This window comes from Eleutherodactylus coqui, chromosome 2 (assembly GCF_035609145.1).
Source record: "Eleutherodactylus coqui strain aEleCoq1 chromosome 2, aEleCoq1.hap1, whole genome shotgun sequence".
Lineage (NCBI taxonomy): Eukaryota > Metazoa > Chordata > Amphibia > Anura > Eleutherodactylidae > Eleutherodactylus > Eleutherodactylus coqui.
In genome coordinates this window covers 267,054,828-267,079,518 of record NC_089838.1, presented here as the reverse complement: position 1 = coordinate 267,079,518, position 24,691 = coordinate 267,054,828, and the positions used below count along the sequence as shown (strand labels likewise).

Genomic DNA, 24,691 nt, shown 5'->3' with positions numbered 1-24,691 from the left:
GGAGTTGTTATTGGTGTAGATTTTATGTTTTGGTGTACTAGTGGCCTGAGATGTACTTAATATATTTAAGGGTGTGCACATCTGAATACATTAGGCTCCACATTAAGACCAGCTTACAAAATGCCAGCCTTTATAGAGCAGGTCTTATGTCTTTTGCAGATTCATAAATTACACAGCACACATTGTCCATTGAGTACATTCAGTTGTCATTGATGTGCTAGATCTTATGGTTATGTAAGAAGGCTATTACAATTGGACACAATACACACAAACACAATTGCCATTATTATTTGCCTGTTTTATGGGTTGTTTTTATCTTTGTTAGGATTTCGAGACAAACCTGCAATTAAAGAGCAAAGTTATTAGCTTCTTGGAGGAGGTTATTCACAACCCAGAGCTGCTAGCCCAGGAGAGGAAGGCTGCGGCCAATATTATTCGGTGAGTCGTTGCACAGGGTCCTGCATACACAAAGTCCCATGTATACAATGTACAATTAGACCACACTATGCTAAAAACGTATGCTGATTTTCTGAATGTAAAAAAGAGTTGTATCAGATAAAAAAACATGTCTTCTTGTCCGCAGGTGTTATCTAGTGTTACAGTTTTGTGCCATGCACTGCCAATCTGGAGATCCACTGTGGTTTTCTTGCAGACCATCCTACAGCCTGCTAATGCCACCAGGTCCTGGGCAGAAGTTACCATGACCTGTCAGAGAACCTGTACAAGAAATAAACTTTCATGCGCAGAGTCTTATTTCCTATATGGATTTATTGGTGGGTTGTGACAACTACTGCCAAGGACCTGAATGTACAGTCAGGCTATAGAAGTGGCACTAAAAAAGACCATGGTGGATCTCACAACAGCAATACGCAATCATATTGTGAAATACCGTATATACTCGAGTATTAGCCGACCCGAGTATAAGCCAGTTCAATAGGTTTTACCACAAAAACTGGTAAGCCTAGCTATACTCGAGTATATACTAGGTTAAAAAAAACGCAATACTCACCTCCCAGCTGGCATCTGTGTCCCCGGCACGATGGTCTCCTCGGTGGTACGGCAAGCCGCTTGAGACTTTTTTCCGCTGTCATCTCCCTGCTCAGCTTTGAATTCCCCTGCCGTCAGTGCTGTGTAAGTAAGTGCTGTGATTGGATCGAGCACCAGCCAATCACAGTGCTTCTCTAGTCTGATCTTCCTAAACTACTGAAAGCTGATCTGCTCTGCTGCAGTAAACATACTGTACCTGTATATTGATATTGTCGTCAATATCTGAACAATCACAGATAGGAATGACTGTACTAATAATATATTCTCTTGTCAGCACATTGACACAGGAGGATCCTGGAGATAGTCAGGTCACGTTGGAAGAGATTGAACACATGGTACGTGCTATGAAGAATATTGTGGAAAATCAGTATATCGGTTTTATTATATAGCCGGTATGATAATGGAAATGGTGTCTGGTTTTGGTTCTGTTGACATTAGCATTTTTCCTCCTATTTATAATGGAGCCATGTCGAATCTGTTTTTTGAATTGGTGCTGACAAATACTTACAGACGCAGTTGACTTATAATGGCGTTTATTAGATTTGTTATATTTATGGTGGCCAAGACAGTAATAATCATTCCGTCTAAGTACTGGGAACCTAACAAAAGTGTGTACAGAGCCTTACATATTGTTGCTACTTTTTCTGCATCTTAAATATATGTAATGAGCTTTTGCCATAGCATAATAACTTGTAAATACCGGTATCCCTCTTGAAAATATTGACCCTCACTTCCCCCTAGTTCTTATGAATTTAGAATGTTAAGTATTCACATGTTGCACTGGGATTTGGTGTTATACAAAATGTTGACAAATGTAATGTTGTTTGGCATGTTTGATACTAGATATGGACATTTACTTGACCTGATGATCAGCAAACGGACATTCAGGTGAACATACATGCCCAGTCATCGAGCTGTGTAAAAGGCCCTTTACTGTTAAAGAGGTTGTATCAAAATCTAAAGTTACCACATAGCCACAGGATGGGAAATAACGTCATGATCGGTGGACCAACCACTGGGACCTCTACCGATCCTGAGAACAGAGGTCCCAATAGTTCCCACATGAGCAAAGAGCCAGTTGCAATTTCCAGTGCAGTCATTAAAATGAAAAAGCGTCAGCACACATGTGTGACCATTGCTTCATTCATATGGAGACCATCAGGACTTCTAGAAGTTGGACCACATGGATCAGAAAGTTATGTGGATAGGGGATAACTTTAAATTTCTGTACAACCTCTTAAACAAAATAAGTAATTACCAAATTTAACAAATACATCCACTGCCACCATCGTCTACCCTTCTTTTCAGATGTTACTCAAAGCTTATGTTCTACCAGAGTAAATTGTTAATATAATGTATTCCCCATTACAACATGACCATAAGTCTCTGAGAAAACCATGACCACGAAATATGAAGCATAGGACCTTCTCCTCCAAATCTTATAAGACAGTGAGAACATGTGTGGAAAAAGATGGCACTCCTAATTCAAGTCTATTAACCTCATTAATTAACATGTGGAAATTGTGACCTTGTGATACTACATGTCAGTCATTGGGTAAGGGAGCATTCACATTACTCTTCTGGGTTTACGGCAGTGGTTCCTTCTGAATCCCAGAAAAGGGGATTCAAATAGAACCATTCACTTTTATTGCTGAAACGGATACCAATAGGTCTCCTTTTCAGCATTGATCCGTTCATTTTAGGCATTCTGATGGTCTCCATCTCAGCAATACAAGTGAATGGTTCCATCTAGGGGTTTTGTTTGAATACTTTTTTCAGGGATTCAGAGGGAACCCCTCATATAAACCCGGAAACATGAATGTGAATGCTTCCTAATTCTGAGAGCCCATAGGGCATAAATATGATGTGAGCTTTGCATAAATCTTTATATGGTGTTTAGAAAACATCCAATAATGGACATATTGGAAATAATGTGATGTGCTGTCTCTAATGTTGCCTTGTAGGAGTTCAGCACTCCTGTGGAACCATTTGAGTCGCTCTCTGCTCTGGAGATTGCAGAACAAGTAACGTTACTAGATCATCTGATCTTCAAGAAGATCCCCTACGAGTGAGCCACAGTAACTTGTAAAATACCATCACGTAGTTTACTCCATATACACAGTCCATCAGCAGTTATTGTGTTGGCAGCTATGTTTTGCCTGATCAGGCTGTAGCTGTGGTAGCCAGCTTAGATACTGTACACAGTCAAAAATAGGAAGGATTCTCCTTTGTAACTTTAATGGGATTTTAATGCAATTTTCATGTAAAATCATTTTACAGTAGGGTTTAATTAAGAATGTAGCAGTGTTTGTCATAGACACTATATATAGGCACTATACATCTCAATAGGAGATCTGTCAGTAACGCTGGACTGACTGCTTAGTTTCCCTCTGCTCCTTCAGCTAATTTATGACAGCAACAAAGTTTAAGAGCTAAAAACTAAGATGTCTGTCCAGGCTCAATGACAGATCTCTTATAGAGACTTGGGCCTCATACTCATGTACATTTTTGTACAACTAAACTAGCCACGCAAAAAAAATTGCGACCATCAGAACCAATGGTTTTCTATGGATTCATTCAAATTGGCGCACAAAAATAATCAAGCAGAAAAATATAGCACGTAAGCGTGTGATTTCAGGGACCGAAATTCCATTCTACCGAAAAATATAAGTCTTGCACTATCTTTAGACCGAACAATACATCAAGCTCCATAGACTCCTATGGGAGCCATCAGAAAAAGGGAGGGGGAGGTAGTTTAGCAAGCATTTAACCCTTTAAGGACCAGGCTGTTTTGTACCTTAAAGACCAGACACTTTTAGGGATTTTACCCATGTGGTAGTTTTATTGCCCTATTTTTTTTTCCTTTAGCTAACAAAATTTTTTTTGCTGCATTATTTTCTGTGACATATAGGGCAATTTTTTAATGTCTTTTTCACTGACTTTTTGTTTCGTTTTTTAGTCTTATTGGGGGTAAAAAGCTAAAAAAAAATTATTTACAATTTATAGTTTCTTTTTTAAATTAGTATATTTATGCTAAAATAAAGTATGGGAACGGGTTCCTGATTTTGTTTTGGACGTTTTGATATACAATATGTATGGTTTTGGTTTGCAGGGCGCATATGGCGACAGTTTTGGTTTGTGTCGGCTTTGGGTTATTTTCTTTTTTATATATATATATATTTTTTTTTTTTTATTCTGTAATTTTGTTTTACTCATGTATGTAATTTTGTTTTTTACTATCTATGTCCCCCATGACATCATATAAGACATCTGGGGGACATTCCCATTTTTTAAAATTTAATTTGACACTTTCCCACTGTAGCTGGGGCATCCATAGGAGCCCCAGTTACAGGGAAAAACATCCCCTGTAGTGACATTAGTCATTAGCAGAGCTGGTCAGAGTCTAGTATGACCCTCCAGCACTGCACTAGCAGGGAATCCCGGCGGTCACGTGACCTCCCGGCTCCCGTAGTGAAAGTTACACTTCCACTTTCCAGTACACAGCGCTCATTGAGCACTGTGTACTCAGGGAAGGAAAAGGCAGATAGGGTTAAAAACCCCTCATGCCTTCTCCTCCGGGTTATTAGCTGTCACTAACATCTGATAACCCAACCTGTCTCTGATTGATTGCAGAGGCAGGAGGCTTAAGCCTCCGCTGTAATTTTACTATCGAGGTGGGCTTTAAGCCCGGGACCAAGCGCCGTATATTTACGGCGCTTGGTTCTTAATGGGTTAAAAGTCTGTACTAGTAGTTCTGCCTACTGAGGGATTTCGAGGCTGTGGCGCAATTTCCCTGCAGCCAGCCATGTGAATAGATAGAATAATCGCGAATAATAGCCGTGACGTAGTCGCAGCTATTCTTCGTTCATGTGATTTGTGGCAGAGATGGTTGCGATTTAATTGCATGGCTAACTTAGACGTGATAAAAACGTTTGTGTGAAGGAGGCCTTACAGTGATACATTGAAACTTCAGAAGACAAACAGTTCAACATAAGATCCCTGAGACATTCACATGTTCCACGTCTGATGTTGTGTACCTGATCCTGTGCAGTAAATCTCCTGTTGGGGGACTTTATGTTGGAGAAACCTAAAGCGAGGATGAGATCTCATCGCCACACAATTAAACAGAGAAAGATAGAATTCCTTGTGGCTGAGCACTTTTCCAATCAAGGACACAACATGAAAGACAGGAAAGTTATTACATTGAAAGGCAGTTTCAAATCACAAAGCCACAGAAGAATTTGGGAATACAAATTTATAACAACTTTTGACACTTTCAACAAAGGGTTAAATTCTTCAAAAGGATTCATGGTGACTGGGAAGTATGAGAAATCTATAGCACAGATAACACTGCTGACCTGATGATCTCTTAACACTAATTCAGGGACCATAAAACCTTCACATCTATGTTTGTATTTCTGTTGTAGTATTCTTTTAAGTGCAAATTAATCCCACCAGGTCTGTGCCTTGTCATAAGTATGTATATGTATATATATATATATATATATATATATTTTATATATATATATATATATATATATACATATACCTCTTCAGAACCATTTCATTATGCCTTGAGGAAGGACCCTGTGAGTTCAGAAAGCTTGCATTAATATCATGTATTTTTGTTAGCCATTAAAAGTTATCATATCCACAAGATCACATGATTTCTCTTACTGAGAACAATCAACATTTTTAATTAAACCTCATTGTAAAAGTGATTGCCAGCCCAAAATAAATGCATTGAACTGAAAACAAATTACCCTCCCAAAGGTGTCTACAATCTTTAAATGAAAGTGACGCTCCCTCAAACTCCATTCAGTATGTTTTGAGCTAACAGTAACAGCTGAGCACTGCATTCGCCTTTGTCTATCAGTCCCATAGACTTTGAATGGAGCAGGACTGTGCATGCGAGATCACCGCTCTATTTAAGCAGTGAGGAGCAATCAAGGACTAGGGGCCTCCGTTCAAGTGATCAGCAGGGATCCTTGCTTTGGGGATCCCAGTTATCAGACATTTATGACCTATCCTGTGGATAGGTAATAAACATTGATTGCAGAAAACCCCTTTAAAACACTTTTTAGTTAATCTGGCCATATTCACTATGATCTTTGATCAAAAGAGTTTATTAAACTGGCACCGTATATGGAGCACTTAAAAAACCAAAGCCGTTCACAGAGTGGGTCTTACAAACAGGAGAGGTCTCACTGATGATCGGCGTCTGAGACGTTTCAACATGTATGAGTGGCTTTACACGTTACTTGTAAATGATCATACCATGGTAGTAAATACCAAAGCCTCCTTCCCATCATAATCATCACCAGTTGTTCCACTTATTTATATAGTTTCTCTTGTCTTCAGTTCGATCAAATATCCATTTGCTGTTATTTTTCCTACAGAGAATTTTTTGGTCAGGGCTGGATGAAAGCAGAAAAGAATGAGAAGACACCCTATATCATGGGCACAAGCAACCACTTCAACCATGTGAGTCAGTGCTGAACTACAATATGTTTGTAGCAGTAAGATAACTAATGCTATCAGATTGCATTGGTGTGAATCACATTATCTAATGGCGGTTTGCCTGCGCATGTATTTTAGACATTATAAGTCACATGCATAAAGACCGCTTCTTCTGTATTAGCGTTTGCTCAGTGCTGCTAAATGGGCTGTTATAATGTTAGTATACTTAGCATATACAACAAGTACTCTAACCTTCTATGAACTCTTATGAAATGCCAACATTGGTAAAAGTATTAAAGCTCCATGGCAACTTCCGGCGAAATTGCTCCAATTCATACATGGCTTCAAAGTTTCCCGATGAGGAAAAATGTTGCAGGCATCTGGCAAAAAAACAGAAGAATACCAATGTTTGGTGGTTGCTGTAATGGATAGTTGATTGCAGTTCTTGTGGTTGATGCATATTTTCCCCATAGGCAACCATTAACCCCTTAAGGACCAGGTTGTTTTTTAGGGATTTTACCCATGTGGCGGTTTTACTGCTCTATTTTTTTTTCCTTTAGCTACCAAAATTATTTTTGCAGCGTTTTTTTTCCGTGACATATAGGACTATTTTTTTAATATCTTTTTCACTGACTTTTTTTCCGTTTTTTCGTTTTATTGGGGGTAAAATGCTAAAAAAAATGATTTTTTTAACATTTATAGTTTTTTTTTTAATTATTTTTATATTTACACTAAAATAAAGTATGGAAATGGGTTCCTCTATTTATTTCGGACGTTTTGATATATAGTATGTATGGTTTTGGTTCACAGGGCGCATACGGCGACGGTTTTTGTTGGCGTCTGCTTTGTGTTATTCTCTTTCTTATGTATGTATTGTTATTTTATTCTGTCATTTTGTTTTACTTGTTTATGTAATTGTGTTTTTTACTATCTGTCTCCTCCATGACATCATATAAGACCTCTGGGGGACACACTTTTTTTTTTTAACTTTATTTGACATTTTCCCACTGTAGCTGGGGCGTCCATAGGAGCCCTAATTATAGGGGAAAGCAACCCCTGTGGTGACATTAGTCACCTGCAGAGCTGCCAGGGTCTAAGTCTGACCCTCCAGCTCTGCAGTAGCAGGGAATCCCGGGAGGTCACATGACCCCCCGAGGCTCCCGTAGTGAAAGAACTTCTTACTTTCACTTTGCCCAGACAGTGCTCATTGAGAACTGTATATAGGGGAAGCAGAAGGCAGGAAGGGTTAAAAACCCCTCCTGCCATCTGCTCCGGGTTATCAGCTGTCACTAACAGCTGATAACCCGTTCCTGTCTCTGACTGATTGCAGAGCAGGAGACTTAGAGCACCACGGTATTTTTACAATCGGTTGTCCTCTAAGCCCAGGACCAGCCGCCGTATATATACAGTGGCTGGTCGTAAATGGGTTAAAGGTGTGTGCAAGGTAATGCTACAGTTTTCAATAAATCTCAATGTGGAGCAGCAGTCTTATAGAATTGTCAACCTGTAATGTACAGCTAATAACGTCATTCATCAGAAACACCAAGTCTTAAAATATAGTAACCAAATTTATGGGATGTGACAGATGAGTAACCTGATTGCCACTGAAATCCTCCGGAGCGAAGAGCCAGCCATACGAGGATGTACCATTGAGAAGTGGGTGGCGGTGGCTGATATTTGTCGGTGTCTACACAATTACAACGCTGTTCTGGAGATTACATCATCACTGAATCGCAGCGCGATATTCCGGCTAAAGAGAACCTGGATCAAAGTATCTAAACAGGTAATACAGTAAAATTCTTACAAATTTGAACCCAACAAGCCACTGGTTCCAAAGTTTAGCATTGAAAGGAGTGTCTGAAGATAAAGTAGAGAGAACAGGGCAAATACTAAGATACAAAAAAAGGCCCTAAAATACTCTTTGCTCTGTCTTCATATTGTTCTTTTGAGATCTAGTGCTTAACTTTAAGGGCTATGTCCACAGGCGGATTTAAAGATCCACAATTCAAGCTGCCCATAGGGAAGCATGGGCGTCCGCAGCTGAATTAAAGCATGTGGATTTGTTTCGCGGACTTTTTGGTTCGGAAAACAGATCGCAGCATGCTCCATTTTGCTGCGGTTCCCACATGGACGGCTTTGTTATGGTACTAGTGGGGTGCTTAGGTACGCACGGCGCGGGGCTCCCTGATCTACATCCATGCCACTGTTCCTTCCTGGAGATAGCCCCGATGGTGGACATGTCCAGGCTGTCAACTCTGACCCTACGTTTACTAAGGGGGACAGGCAGGGACCACAGTACCTATGCAAGAGACAACTACCCACTAGCACCGACAGGAAAGGCAGATGACAAGAACCAACACAAAACAATACAAACAGAACAGAGGCAGATGGTAAGGCCTGGCTGATAACAGCGAGGTCTAGCAGACAAGCTGACAGAGGCAAGAAACAAACAGAGGAGGAATGAAAAACCCTGGCTGATAACAGCGAGGTCTAGCGGACAAGCTGACAGAAGCAGGATACCAAATGAGGCAGACAGGCTAGAAGACTGAGGGAATGGCACAAAGTACCAGGGCCAGATTACCAGCAGGTCAGAGTAGCTGGACTACTCAGCAGACACTGAAAACTGAAAATAAAAGCAAGGTTTAGCGCACAGGCCTGGCAGATAACAGAAAGTAAAGCAGACAATAGCAAGGTCCAAAGGACAAGAGAATCAGAACAATAATCGGCCCCTCCCAGGCAGCATGAGCTGGATTATATAGTGAGGTGGGAGGAGCCGATAGGTAGATAGACCTGTCAATCACCAGCACACATCTCAGACACATAGCAGGGTAATTAACCTGACTGGAAGGCACAGGAGATGTTAACCCTGGCTAGTCTGGACAGAACAAGGTGTGCTGGCAAAGTTCACTATGAGCAGACAGGTGTAACAGGCTTTCATTGAAGTCAATGGAAGCTGTCCGATTCGCGGCCCGTCCGCAATTGACATTATGGACGAGTCGCGGATTCCGTGGAAAAGCAGGAGTTTGAAAACAAAAAAACGTTATCGCGCATGTGTGCTAGCGCTTCCGCACACATCTGCAGTACAGAAAAAGGAAGACCTGGACATGTAAGCAGGGTCCTCTGCCGCAGGCAGGGTCCCACCTGCTTGTGGACATGAGGCCTAACTGCATTGGTTCTTATTGTGGACCATGACATAAAGAGTCATAGCTAGGAGGTACCGCATACCAGAGTGCATGTCATCAAGCCACTTTTGTTTAAGTATTTAGATACCAGGCTTTGCCCTTGGTTAAACAAAAAAAGCCTAGCTATAATTGGACCACTTTTGGTCTTCAGAACAGCAGCAGTTTGTCGTGGCACTGGGTGCTAAAATTGCTCTGCGGGAATATTGTCTCTGAAAAGCTGACAGGAAGGGTTCATCGATTAATGCTGCTTGTGCCAAATTCTGACCCTCTCATCAGCACGGTGCAATAGAGATCTGGATTCCTCTGACCAGGTGATGTTTATCCAATGCTCAATGGTCCAGTTTTTGCACTCATTTTTGACCACTGTAGTCTTGATTTTCTGTTTCTCTAAACCAGCAATGGCCCTAAAGCTGGCCGTCTTCTGTTAAAGTCCATCTGTACTAAAGAACGAAGAGTTGTGCATTCAGACAGCCTAATTGGAGCATCTGTGCTGTGTTTGGGTGCTATTTGCTTTACTCTTTGTCACAATAATTTTTTACATCCTCCTCTGACTCTTTGCATCGAGGAGTTGTTTATATCCACAGGATTCCCTTTCGCTAGATGTTTTACCTCATTAACAACATTCTCAGTATCGAGAGGACCCCACGAGGTTGGCAGTGTATGAAATATTGGCACCAGCTACTCTAGCACTGATGTCGTTCAGATCACTTGATTTTCTTGTTCTAATGTGGATTCACACTGAAACTGATCAACAAAAAAAAATGTGTTCAGTGATTCTATGCTGGGAAGGCAGGTGGTCATCCCTTGTACATATACTGACTTCCACCCCAGCTTTCCTTCTTGCTGGTAACGGCTCAGCTTCCCCATTGCCAATTCATATTCACCAGGCATTCAGCACTCTAGCTATTTTTTCTCAATACCAGATTTAAATTCCAGCAATCCATCTATCTCCTTAATTAGACATACGTGATGTCGTGCAGAATTCACTGCGTCTCAGAAGTTATGCGAATTGCATACTGTAACATATTTGCTTGTATACTGCATTTGTGTCAATTTAATAATAATGGAACTACCTCTTCTCTAAATCGTAATATTTTCTTCCTAATAGACAAAAACCTTAATTGACAGACTTCAGAAGTTGGTGTCTTCAGAAGGGCGATTCAAAAATCTGAGAGAGGCCTTGAAGAAGTAAGATTTTGGTTTTTGTATAATTGTTGTATACTGACCTGGAAAGTAAACCGGTTCAACAGCAGCGGGGTTTATCTATTAATTACTAAACAGGAAATGTGCAATAGGGGAGACCTACACTGTAGAGTAGAACTTGTATTAAGCAGTAAAAAGGTAATAGACGATATCTTATTTAACCACTTAAGTGACGCATTTATTTTTTTAACTTTGATTTATTTATAGAGATGAGCGAACCTACTCGGCCACGCCCCTTTTTCGCCCGAGCACCGCTATCTTTTCACCCGAGTACGGAAGTACTCGAAAATCGCGGTGCTCGATCGAGTAATTACTCGAAACGAGTACGTTCGCTCATCTCTATTTATTTATCATAAGTCATGAGCAGTACAGAGAAATAAAGGATTCGTTAAGATACATAGCATGTTGATTAATAATAGTATCCTGTGCTATGATTTGACATTGATGTAAATTGCCATTTCTTTTTACCGCGGTGTTTAAGTGACGTATTTTTTAGTTATTTACGGGTTAAAAAATGTCACTTTTTTATTAGCAATTTAAATTCTATGATTTTTTCTGAACTTAAGAGTGTAATGTTTTAAAGAATATTTATTATAGTTTAAGAGATATGATGCTACAGCCGCCGGCCCCATTGAAAGCAATGGGATGCAGGCAACCCCAGCAGTGATTTGGGGGGAAGGGCTTGAAATATAAGTCCTTCCCTGAAAATCATCCCTAGCTTGTGTAAAAAATAAAAATGAATGGCCGAGCGCTGCCTGTGATTGGCTGAGCGCTGTGACCAATCACAGGCAGCGCTCAGCTGTCATTCAATTAATGGCTGAGCGCTGCTTGTGATTTGATGAGCGTTCAGCCAATCAGACACAGTGCTTTCAGCCGGCAGGGATTTTAAATTCCCTGTGACTGCAAGATCTTCAGTACAGAGCCGGGATGCCAAGCGGGAACACCCACCGGACCCCGACAGCGGCGGAGAGGTGAGTGTGTATATATATATATATATATATATATATATATAATTTTTTTATTCTGTGGATATAAACAACGATGTTTGCCCATTGAATTCAATGGAGCGGCAATACAGCCGCTCCATTGAAAGCAATGGGCTGCCGGCATGCGCGGGGTGAATTGTCACAGTGTTCAGCAATAAGGGGACTCCCCGCAGTGGTGAAGGAATCCTCTCCCATTGATTTTAGTGGGACCCGAGGCGCTCTCGGACGTCGCATGGCATGCTTTAGAGACCAATTTACATTTTTTCTCCCAAACGCATGTCTGATGATGGAGTCAAGCAAGGGGTTAAAGGGGTATTCAGGTTTCAGCACTTATTAATTGTATCATGAATACTAATATATCATAATTCTAATATAATTTTTGTATGAATTTTTCAGCTTTCAAGATCTCTGCTTGCTGTCATTCAATAGGAATTGTTATTGTGTAGAAGAAACAACACTGATAACTGTAACTGTACTCAGTCCTGCACCTGTGTGTCCATCACATGCCCATAACAGAATTATGAAGGTTTTTATTGAATGACAGCAAGCAGATATGTTGAAAGCCACGAGGAGCTGATGCAGAAAGTATATTGGAAAATTGTATAAATATTCATTGTGCAAATAGTGAATTCATTGTGAATTCTCACCATTTATTACACTTGATGCTCGCATACAGCGAGATCTGTTATCTGGGCTTTTCTAGAGCACTTAAGGTATCCCTATGAATAAGGTATCCCAATGTGTATTGCCAACAGCAATTGGCAGAGGTACCAGCCTTACGTGAGTGGTTAGCAATTGTCTTGTTGCTATGTTGTAACTGCATAAAGAACCAGATCATATCTGGGCTTCTCTTCTGTCCCCAGCTGTGACCCTCCCTGCGTGCCATACCTGGGAATGTACCTAACTGATTTGGCTTTTATAGAGGAAGGAACCCCAAATTACACAGAGGATGGTCTGGTCAACTTCTCGAAGATGAGGATGGTGAGATTCACAAATACAGAAACAAAGCAGATAGTGTTTTATGAATAAATGACATGAATAAACGTAAAGGAAGTACTTCATTGTTTCTTCACTTGGGGCTTATTCAGACAAATGTTTCCATTGTGGTCCATGAAAAAGGGACTAATGTTACTCCTTATTGCATCTTTATGCTCTGCATGCGTCCATCCATTAGTTTTGTGTGTCATTGCTTTTTTTCTCACGAACCAAAAAATTAAATTGAACCCATTTTTTAGAGCATTGCTTAGCAATGACTTGTGAAAGATGGAGTACACACAGATGAACGGGTGACAGACATCTGAGAAATCGGGTCAGAATAGGACATTCTGTGATTTTGTTAACACAGAACCTCAGTAAAAATACGCGTGCCTGCATAACGCCAATGACAGCACGCGGATGTAAAAATGCCCACGTGAATAAGCCCTAAAGTGGGATAAATTTTGTTTTTAATGCTACAAGATATTTCCTCTATCTCCAGAACAGGTTATAGATGTGTTCTCCTTTGGTTTGCTTTTGCTACTATTGTGCCTTATATATGTGCTCACTACTGGGCACAATTTCCTTCCATTTACTCAGCTGTTTCTTAATACTGATTGTTTCAATGTTTTGTATTTGTCTCAGATTTCACATATCATTCGGGAGATAAGGCAGTTTCAGCAGACATCCTACAAGATTGAACATCAGCCTAAGGTAAAGAAGCCTTCTACCGCAATTCTAGATGTACATCAGCCATCCATTCTTGTCTGTCAGTCCTTCTAATCAATAAACCCAACTGTTGCCGTCTGCTCTTCAAATAGGTTGTCTGGTCTAAAATAAAAATATATATTTCCAAATACTTTACTGAAGGACTTTGAATTTAGAAGGTACTGTACCCTCATCTATTAGCCAAATTGAAGAGTGCCAACAATGTCTTCCGCTCTAGAGCATAGATTTTTAACCCTCTATACATGATGCACGTACTGTTGTATCTTGTCTCCACTGGAAGCTAGGGGTTTGACAGCTTTTCGCTAGTAGGAACTTCCCCCAACATGCCCCTAGCTTCCTATTGGCTGTGTTGCAGTCGGACCGTGAACACTTACAGCGGAGCGCACAGTGGCAGCCTGTTAAGGGCAGGTTAGGGTTAGGGTTATGGTTTGGGATTCACAGCAGTCTGACTGACAGTGGCATGCTCTTGACGGGCAGAATGGAAGTGTGGCATGCTTGTATCTTGCAGCATGGCCAGGAACCGAGTGACAGCTGAGCAGTTACAGTGCAGCGTCTAGTTCCGTGCTGAGGGCGACCAGGAGAGTAACTGGCTGGACGTGCAGGGACAGCGACGATGGCAGTACCCTGTGGTTCTGTGTGCCTGCTGCAAGGCATGCATTACATGCCGCCCATCAACAGCTGAGCACACACTTGCCTGCCCGTCAGCGAGGCGCATTCCATTACAGTCTGCCGGCAGCCCATCCCCAGCAGAGATGGAGGGCGAACATGGAACAGTTTAAGCAAAGCCTACATGTTAGAAGCGGGAATGGAAGGACAGCGCCGACAGTGAATGCTGCATCAGCCAATTACCACCTGTGGGCGCGAGCAGCCCGTCAAGCCTCCTAACACAGGTCTACACCCATTCTTGTGGTGGAGACAAGATAAAAAAAGTGTTTGGAGTACTTTGAGTAGGAGACTTGGCTTGGAAACATTACTCTAGACTCAGTTTTCCTCAGCATTCCTAAGCCAAAACTATGATCACACACTATACTGCATATTAAAATAACAATATGGCAACAATGCAAGCACCCTCTAGAGTGCAGTCCATGGGGTACTCATACCAGGATTTAGGATCTGGCACATCTGTAATGCGGTAATACTAAACTTGTTTTTTTATGTTTTATTTTAAACAAAGAAAGGGAATGTGTGCAAAGAGGAATTGTATTTTATTTTATTTTTTTTTTGCTTTCAGTTTTAAGAATCATATTAATTTTTTTTACCTTTTATCTATGTTTCAGTAGGGGGCTTGAACCTGCAATTCTATGATTGCTCAGGTAATGCACTGCAGTACTATTGCACTGCAGTATATTATCTCTTTTCTTTTACAATACTAGACATGGCAACTCATCGGTCCTCCATAATTAGATAGTAGAGGGCCAATGATGTCACAGAGGGAGTTCCTGATAAAGATGGGTTGTGTTAAAGATGGAAGTAGAAGGGAGTCTAAAGAGATGCGAAGAATAGATAAGAAAAGGAGCCAGTCCACGGTGCATTTTTTATGGCTGGAGGAAAGACGTTACTGCCCCCCATAATTTATAGGGTTCAGTAATTGAGATGTAACTGTACACATGTTAATATCAAGTATTGTTCAATGATGTTATGGTCTTGTGTTACAGGTTACACAGTACCTCTTGGACACCACAGGAGTGCTGGATGAAGAGGGTCTTTATGAAGCTTCTCTGCGCCTGGAGCCCAAACTCCCCACTTGAAATTTTGCTGCTTTTCACCTGCCTGTATCATATTGTACAGACCCCCCACGCCTCTCGCCAGATTCCTTTATGCAGGGGTCACCAAGCAGGGGCAGAGATGTCTGTGTCTCCATCCATCCCAAACACCCAGCTGCTCCTCATGGAGACCCCACAATGCCCTCACACCCAATGTTCCCCAAAGACACCCCTAGATAGAGTGACCAGGGTGGAGACTGAGATACCTCTCACTGGGAGCACTGGTCTAGTGCACCATGTGTTGTTCTGGCAATGACTGAAGAGTTGCTGCTGCCTCCTATTGACTGTAAATTTAAGAATAAAGCAACATGTCGACATGCAGCATCTCACCACCAAACCAGCGGTCACCACCTCCACCGCCGTGCTAGAATGGAGGGGTTCATGGCTCTGTGTGTCTTTCAGAGGGAGGTTTTAATAGTGAACTATAGTGGTTCATGTATAATACTCCATCTCAGAGAAAAGAAAGGTGATACTATCCTGCAGCCGAAGAAGATGGCACATTCATAATAGCAATGTGAGCGCAGCTCTGCAGTACAGAACCAGCTCCATGAATTGACCAGTCTCTCATGCCTTAGAATGGCACGGCACATGTCCAGCAGATTGCTACAGTTTTGCAAATTCAGGACTCTACTCCAGCTTTGTCTTGTTGACTTTGAGCAGTAGTATGTGTCCATGGCTGCAACAGTGAACAAAATTGCACAAATTATCTAGATAAGTACAAAGGTACAATAGCTGATATAGTGGGCTGGTCCTATGGCTGCTATAATGGCTGAGAATTCCAGTGCTTTACTATCAGAGCGTCATAGCAAGGTAGGGAGCTACAGCAGAAGGCTTATAGCAGTGGTTGCATATGGAATTAGCTCAGCAGTGTAAAGAGAAGGTCTGATGCTGGTTTAGGAAGAACGTCCACAGAACGGTCACTTGAATCTGCCGGGGAGGTCCAGCATTCAGTGTTGAGAAAAAAAAATTGCAGCTACATTTTGTTTTCTTTATTTTTTGTACTATAAAAAGTGTTTCCTGATTACCTCTCGCTAATAAATCTTTTATCTCAGGGTTACCACCAATCTAGCTTGTTTATTGAGATCTTTAGTCAGAAAATATGTCATACTATATGTTTAAAGGGTAACTACATTTTTTACAAACTTCTGACATGTCAGGAGTTTTGATTGGTGCAGGGCCACCAATCACTAAAACGAACAGGCAGAAGTGCTCATCTGAGCATTGTTCCTGTTCATCTGTTTCCATCACTGTTCGGAGCAGTATATGGCCTCCATAGAAAGACTACAGAGTCCATACACAACTTGCAATGACAGTCAAAAGGGCTCAGCACTCAGATGAGAGCTTCTTCTTGTTTTAGCAATCGTGGGGGTCTCAGCATGCGGACCCCCGTCAATGATCAAAACTTCTGACATGTCATTATGACATGTCGAAAGTTTGTAAAGAGTTACCCTTTAACATGAACCTGCCTGTGTCACACAGGCTACAGGCTGTCTTGCTGTGCAGCCACTGCTTAACAAATGCAAAGCTTGAAGGGGTTTTCCAGGACTGACTTTTGAGGATCTAGCCTTAGGATAGGTCAGTAGTTGATTGGCAGAGGTCTGCTGCACAAGAACCCTGACAATCAGCAAATCGCCAGGCTATTTTACAGACCCGATGCGTTGCAGGAAACACAAAGCTCAGTACGCACTGCAATGTCCTGAGATGGTATTGCAGACTCAGTTTGGGAACTGTGCCTGCAATACCATCTCGGACCACTACAGTGTGTATGTCGCTATGTGATATCAGCAACATATCAGCTAAATATGAGACATCCAATCATCTGATCAGTGTTGCCATAGGCATCGCCTCCCTGCTGATCATCTATTGATGACCTATCCTAAGAATAGATGCTCAATAGTTTAGCCCTGGAAAAACCCTTTTAATAAATACCTAAAAGGTCTTAATGGAGACTTATCTGTGCCAAGTAAGGAAAATATTAATGTGCCAGAACTGATATTGTGCTGCTTTAAGCTGTGTAAAATAATCACTTGGCAGATATACATACACTATGCAGTATTGCCCCAGGCTTATCTATAATGTATGTTCAGATAAAGTTGTTTAAAGAGCCTCTTCTGTCCAGTTGTTAAAAATTCTGTTTAGCTTTCTTTGATTATATCTGCTTCTGGAAAAGCTGGGTGACAACAGATATGGCTGCTATAAAAGCTTCAACAGTGGCTATAGGATGGCGTTTTTGAGCCTACTGAATACAGATCTGCATATATAGATTGGACCTATTTTTCCAGCACATCTCGCAGATGCTCGATCGGATTGAGATCTGCAGAAATTGGAGGCCACGTGAACACATCGAACTCTTTGTCATGTTCCTCTAACCATCCTTGAACAATTCTTGCAGTGTGGCAGGGCGCTTTATTCTGCTGAAAGAGACCACTGTTATTAGGGAACACCACTGCCATTGGTCTATATATTGTTTAGGTAGGTGGTACGTTTCAAAGTAACATCCACATCAGTGCCAGGTTTCCCAGCAGAACATTGCACTTAGCATCACACTGCCTCCACCGGCTTGTCTTCTTACTATAGTATATCCTTCTTTTCTCCAGGTAAGTGGTGCACATGCACCTGGCCATCCCAATGATGTAAAAGAAAATGAGAATCATCAGACCAAGCTTCCTTCTTCCATTGCTCATAGCCAAGTTCTGCTGCTCACATCCCCATTACAGACGCTTTCGGTGGTGGACAGCAAGCACTGTGGTCTGTGACTACACAGCAAGCTGCGATTTACTGTATGATGAAAAAAGTTTAGTGCCCTGTTATCCAGTAGAGCAAAATGTGATTGTTCCCAGCAAGAGAAACCAAGTAATCTTGTAGATATGATACCTTTTAGGCTGGGTTCACACAGGGCGGATTTGCGGCGGAAATTCCGCCCGGAATTTCCGCACGGCGAATCCGCCTGCGGCCGCTAATCTCGGGATTAGCCAGCCATGTGGACGAGATTTCTCAGAAATCTTGTCCACACGGGACGGCCAATCCGCTGCGGTTAATCCGTCCGAAACCGCAGCTGCAGCGTGGCTTTGCCGACCGCAGCATGTCCATTCTTTTTTCTTTCCGCTGCGGCCGCGCTCTCCTCTATGGGAGCGCTGGCCGCAGCGGAAGAGCGAGCGGCTGGGCCGCTTCAAAGCCGCCGCAGGTTTTCCCGCGGCGCTTCTCCCGGCGGAAATCTCGCGGTTTTTGCTGCGTCCAAACCGCGAGATTTCTGGCGGGAATCTGCCCCGTGTGACCCCAGTCTCAATGGCTAAAAAAAGACATGGTGTTATAACGAGCTTTCCAACCTACACAGGGTTCTTCTTCAGGCTTAATGGACATCCTCAAGCCTGAAGAAGAACCCTAAATGGATTCAAAAGCTCGCTATAACACCATGTCTTTTTGTTAGCCATTAAAAGGTATCCCATCTACAAGATTACTTGGTCTGTCTTGCTGAGAACAATCACATTTCACTGTATGATGGAACACTGTTCTATCATAGCCGGCAGTAATATTTTAGTAATTTGTGCTACAGTAACTCTTCTGTGGGATCAGACCAGATTTGCTAGCTCTCGCTCACCACAGACACATCAATGAGTCATGGGCGGTCATGACCCTATCATTGGTTCATCACTTGTCCTTCTTTGCGCCACTTTTGGCAGATGCTAACCACTCCATACATACCAGGAACTTCACAAGACCTACTGTTTTGGAGATGCTCTGACCTAGCTGTCTAGCCTGTACAATTTCGCTGTTATTAAAGCTGCTCAGATCCTTAGACTTGCCCATTCTTCCTGTTTCCAATATATCAACTATAAGAACTGACTCTTCACTTTCAGCTTTATATATCCCACCCCTTGATAAAATGAGTGATTGATATGACTGCCTTTATAAGTAGCTCTGGAATTATTAGGCTGCCTGCACACGGCAGAGCCAGATTCCACATGCGGGAGCCCGCAGCGGAATTCGACCCTGTGCCCGGCCGGCGTCCGCACGTACCTGTATTTTGTCTTCATAATCTGTATTGCGGACGGTCTGCACAGCTCGCCGTCGGACATGTGCAGTACAGAATTTTTTTTTCTTTAACTCCTGCTTTTTCCGCTTCATTGCTAGTCGGAGACACGGAATCCGCGACCTTTCTACAATGTCAATTGCGGAAGGGTCACGGGTCGGACGGCTTCCATTGATTTCAATGGAAGCTGTCCGGGCGGAATCTGCAATAAAATAGGGCATGCTGCAATATTTTTTTTCCATGAGCGGAAAATTGTAGTCCCTGTCCGCTCATGTGAGCAGATATGCAGATGCTCTATTGGTTTAAATTTGTGCAGATTCCGCAATTGGAACTTGGCGGCCTTATGTAGCTTGTTTCAGCCCCTGAAAGGTAAATCTGTAGGACTATACAATTGGACAAGTGGCAACAATTGTGAAAACCCCGCAGAACAAAAATTGTAACCGTATCAAAATAATCACCAATGACCACTTAACGGTGCTCTGAAAATTTAAAAAAATACTAAGATCCTGGGGTCTCAAGTGTGTTTGATGCTGACGCATCAGTAGTTATTGCCAAGGGTATTGGTAGCCTGTGGATGTGCAACATAACTAGACGATTGGGGATGGTATTGTCGGGGGTCTGTCAACGGAGACCAGTGCTGATGTTGCCTGAGTCCAAATTCAAAGGAAAGTTATAATGAGTACTCATAGGAGAGAACCATAATAAGCCACTACACACACACAGTCTAGTGAATCAAAATGAGTTCTACTTTATTGTTGAACATTGCCAGTTTTTATACAAGAGGAAAAGAAGGCGTATCTAAATGTTGCCTCATACTAAGTTTCAAACTACTTTACATTCTAATATTGCTGACCAAGTCCTCATTCCAACAGATTACAATATGGCTGTAAAGCAAGGCCTTCTAAACAAAAGGTATCAGCACACTCCTGTGTGAAGTGGACATCAAACAGTTGCATATGATCATAAAGATTGACTCCACACTGTCTGAGTACAAACTTAATTACACCTCTGCCTAGACCAGGATGTAATCTTAAATTCCCATCATGTTAAGTTCAACCTTGTCTCCAAGTCAATCGAATTTGCACATCAAAAGAGGGGGCATTGTTTCTAGTTTGCACATAAAACTGGTTTAGCCACCTACTTAGTATATTCAGTATATTCTGGTCAAAGGTTCAAACTTGTAGTCAAGATGGCTGAATGAAATCATACATTTAGTATTTTAAAATCATCATTCAATTAAACGCTTGAATATACCTTTTGACATATGATTCTATATCCAAATTCTATTGGCAACTTCCGGAATGTTTTACATATTTTTCATTCCATATTACATAACATATAAAACCAAATAACTAATGTCACATTTATTACACTGTTTCCTTATCTTTCCTATGTTAGGTTATTTAGAAATAGGATTAACCCCTAACAGTATAGCCAGAGATCATTTCTGGAGTCTGGTTATAAGAATGACAGTATTTGGCCATATGTATAAAAATGAAGGTGTAGTTGGTGATTATTTTGCAATTAGTACAGTTTTTGCTCTTGAGTGCAAAATTAAACTTGATCTTTTACTAACTTGGTTATTTGCAATGTGGGAATAATATGAAACTCGACTTTAAGGCAAGTCCTGGGGAGTTGATGAAGCAATCTACATCTACCAGAGAAATATCTCCATTTCTTCTGCTCTCAGCCACATATTATAGGTATGCGGTGTATTGCTCACCAATACGGCGTTCAGTGCTTTTCTAGTGAGTGCTGCCACTTTTGGAAAATTTCAGAACTGACCGCTATCTCTGAACTGTGGTAAGAAACACTTGTGTTTGGCTGACCGCTCTAACTTCTGCTGTAGTGGTCAAAATATTTCATTATGATGATGCTAGTAAAAGAAAAGTGATTATTAGTATCTTATTTACTTCTAAGTGGAACCTCTCGTGAAGACCTCTTCTGTGAAAAGACCTTATTTGTATGTGGTGTACTTTCAGTTCCATTATATCCTATGTACTTTGGCCCTAATCTTTGAGAGAGATACCTCTATGGAAGACCACCTTTGACTGCTAGAAACGTGTTTCAGGTTGAACTTTGCTAACACTTTGGTTCGGTGTGAACCCGAACTGAACTCTTAGCAAAGTCTTACCTGAAACAGGGTCCAACTGGTTCCGTTTGCTCAATACTAGCTCTGAAAACTGGTGTATAACTCATGAATTCCGTGTCTTTGGGACATGGATTTTCGCGCAGATCTGCATGCAGAATTTACTCTGTCAATGGGCAAAAGCCACGTGCAGAATTTTGACACCAAAAACCTAATTTCCGCATCTAGAAGTGACATTTTGACTTGTGAGTATAGTAAATATTACAAAAGTCTCTTATTTTAATAGCTTTTATTTATAAGTTTTGCTTGAATAAGACAAACCTTTGAGTAGTAAGGCATAAATACAATACAACCAAGGCAAAAATAAAATGAATTAGAGCCATAGAAATAAGATTTGGACCTTACGCTGCACACAAGAATCATTCACAAATGTGCACACTTCCATCACACAGACAGCTCAATCATCACAGTCAACTTTATAAGAAACCCCCTTCCTTCTCCAATTAGAATCCTTTTGGGTATGTTCACACAAACCATATTCATCCGTAGTACAAAATCCCCATTTAAGCCTGCTTTCACAAGGGCAAGAAAAATTTGAATGTGGTTATACACATGAGCGATGTTTTCCTGCATGACACCGCGATGTGATGCAGGAAACAAATTGCGGCATGTTCTACCTTCCTGCGTGATCTCACACCACATTCTCCCATTGTTTTCAATGGGGCTGGCGGTAGCATCGCACCACATGCTAGGTGCACGTGATGCAAAGTCTCCTATTGAAAACAATGGGAGAAACTCTGTAATCACTTGTTCCCCGAAGTGATGCAAGGCTGTTTTGACATGAAAATGCTTTGCATCTGTGGGGAATTCACATGGTCAGGAGCGTGCTATTGGCCATGATTTATGGTCTCATATCGCACTCACTGGTGTGAAGTAATCCTAAGGGCTCAGTCAGATGAGCATTTGTTTTTTCTGTGTACCGATGTGCGCAAAAAAAGCGTTCTATGCATTAGCAAAATGCACGTGACTTTGGCTCCGTGCCTATTGCTTTCAAGGGGGCCAGCACTACAGCCGCCAGCCCCATTAAAAGCAATTGGCAGCAGGCAACCCCCGCAGTGATTTTAGGGGAAGGGCTTAAAATATAAGCGCTTCCCTGAAAATCAGCCCTAGCTGTAAAAAATGAAAAAGCTATATACTCGCCTCCCCACCGCAGTCAGGACTCCAGTGCGTCTTGTCACTTGGCTCCCAAGTGTTTAAAAAAAATCGCAGCATGCTCTATTTTTTAGCGAGATCCGCACAAATTGCTTCCATTGAAGTCAATGGAAGCCATCTCACCCGTGGCCCATCCTCAATTGACATTGCGGATAGGTCGCAGGTACCCGCGTCATCGCCTGGCAACGGCATGGGAAAAACAAAGATACAATACTAAAGAAATCAGGTTCGCCGGCCGTGGTCAGGGCCAGATTCTGATGCGGGCTCCCACCTGCGGAATCCGACCCGGTCATGTGCAGCCGGCCTTTGGAGGGATTTTCATAGGGTTTCAATGGGGCCAGCAGCAGCGTCGGCCCCAGTAAAATCAATGGGAGAACATCGCTATCTCCAGCCGCGGCTGTGACAGCTGCAGCAGGGAATTCCTTCAGCCCTGCTGTGATGCGAGGCTATTTCTCTGTGAAAACGCCTCGCATCCAGGGGTTTCAGAAGAATTGCGAGGGCGATATAAGGCCGTGAATCATGGCCTGATATTGCTCTTGCCAGTGTGCAGGGGCCCTAAGACCACTTCAACACGGGCGATTTTCTTGCGTGATTTTGTTGCGATGCGACAGTGCTACAAATCGCATGTATGTAGAGCCCATGCTTTCCTATGGGTTCTTCCACACGAGTGATGTTTTGTAGCCTGCGACATTGTGAGAATACAAAATCGCGGCATTCAATTTTTTGCAGCCCATGTTTATTGCATTGCAAGGCATGAACTTGCGATTTTTGTGCGATGCAATTTTTTTTAACATTAGAAAGTCCTATTAACTTTCTAGCTACAAAATTGTGCGATTTTATCGTGCAGGAAAATCACAGGTAGCAACGACACAATGCTACATTTTTCCCAAGAAAAAAGCATCACTGACGCTACAAACTCAAGTGTACATAACAGCGATATCACAGCAATTTTGTAGCAATGATATCGCTGTCGCCTGTGTGGAAGTGGCTTAGGCCTCATGTCCATTTTTGCTGTGGAATCCGGAGTGCGCATTCGCCTCTGGATTCCACAGCAATAACCCTCCATAGCGTGCTATGGTAAAACGATTCTTCATTCACACGAGGGGAAAGCAAATGCGGTTTCCGCTCGCGGATGACAAATCGCAGCATGCTTCATTTTACTGCGGTTCTCGCACGGACGGCTTCCATTGAAGTCAATAGAAGCCACCCGGACCTCTGGAAAAGCAGGAGTTTGAAAAGAAATTGTACTGCGCATGTCTGACAGCGAGCCGTGCAGACCATCTGCAGTACAAAAAAAGAAGAAAAGCAGGTACGCACGGGCGCCGCATGCGGAATCCAACCCGCCCATTGGCATGAGGCCTTAGAATGATGCTGCAAACAGTCTTATTTGCAAAAACACCATATTTTGGCTGGTTTCTATGTAGTTACTTTTTTGCGGCAAGCAATGCTGTGTGCAGATGTTTGACACATAGTAGAAATCAATAGTCAACAGTAGAAATATGAAAAACCCTTACAAACATTGTGTTTGAGTGATCTTTTTTTTCTCACTTTTCGTCCGGTTTCATATGAATGCTAATCATGTGTGGGTTTTGTGTTTTGTGAATATGAACTCCATTCTTTTGAATGGAGTCATACACACGAGCGATGTTTTCCTTCACAGTGATGCTGCGAGGAAAAAAATCGTTGCATGTTCTATTTTTCGGGACACATTGTCCATTGATTTCAATGGGACCTTTAATGCATCGCATGGCTCTTGCATGCCGTGCGATGTACATGCGAGTGTGATGTAAGGTTTCGGATTGAAATCAATGGGAAATACTTCCGATCCTATATCCCGTGTAAAAAGAAATCGCCTCACAACCGCGGGTAAAACGCATGTTGATGAGCGCAATGTTTCTCGGACCGATATCGCGCTTACTGTTCGAGTTAGCCTTGCTGGGCTATTTGTGGGTCTGTGGCAGGTTATTTTTTTCAAAAACATATCATGTTCTGGGGATGGCGATTTTTTTTCTGCT

At 42.0% G+C, this 24,691-nt stretch overlaps 1 protein-coding gene across 1 annotated transcript in view; it reads left to right on the top strand.

Annotated features, from left to right (window-relative positions):
• Positions 1 to 16,409, top strand: part of RASGRF1 (Ras protein specific guanine nucleotide releasing factor 1) — a 66,113-nt gene extending 49,704 nt beyond the window's left edge. Inside the window, exons 19-27 of the mRNA XM_066592988.1 lie at positions 326 to 438; positions 1,322 to 1,382; positions 3,012 to 3,115; positions 6,447 to 6,531; positions 8,093 to 8,290; positions 10,798 to 10,877; positions 12,742 to 12,859; positions 13,499 to 13,567; positions 15,238 to 16,409. Coding sequence (XP_066449085.1) covers positions 326 to 438; positions 1,322 to 1,382; positions 3,012 to 3,115; positions 6,447 to 6,531; positions 8,093 to 8,290; positions 10,798 to 10,877; positions 12,742 to 12,859; positions 13,499 to 13,567; positions 15,238 to 15,330 — 921 coding nt within the window. The 3' untranslated portion in view covers positions 15,331 to 16,409. The remainder of the gene's footprint in view (positions 1 to 325; positions 439 to 1,321; positions 1,383 to 3,011; positions 3,116 to 6,446; positions 6,532 to 8,092; positions 8,291 to 10,797; positions 10,878 to 12,741; positions 12,860 to 13,498; positions 13,568 to 15,237) is intronic.
• The last annotated feature ends 8,282 nt before the right edge of the window (positions 16,410 to 24,691 follow it).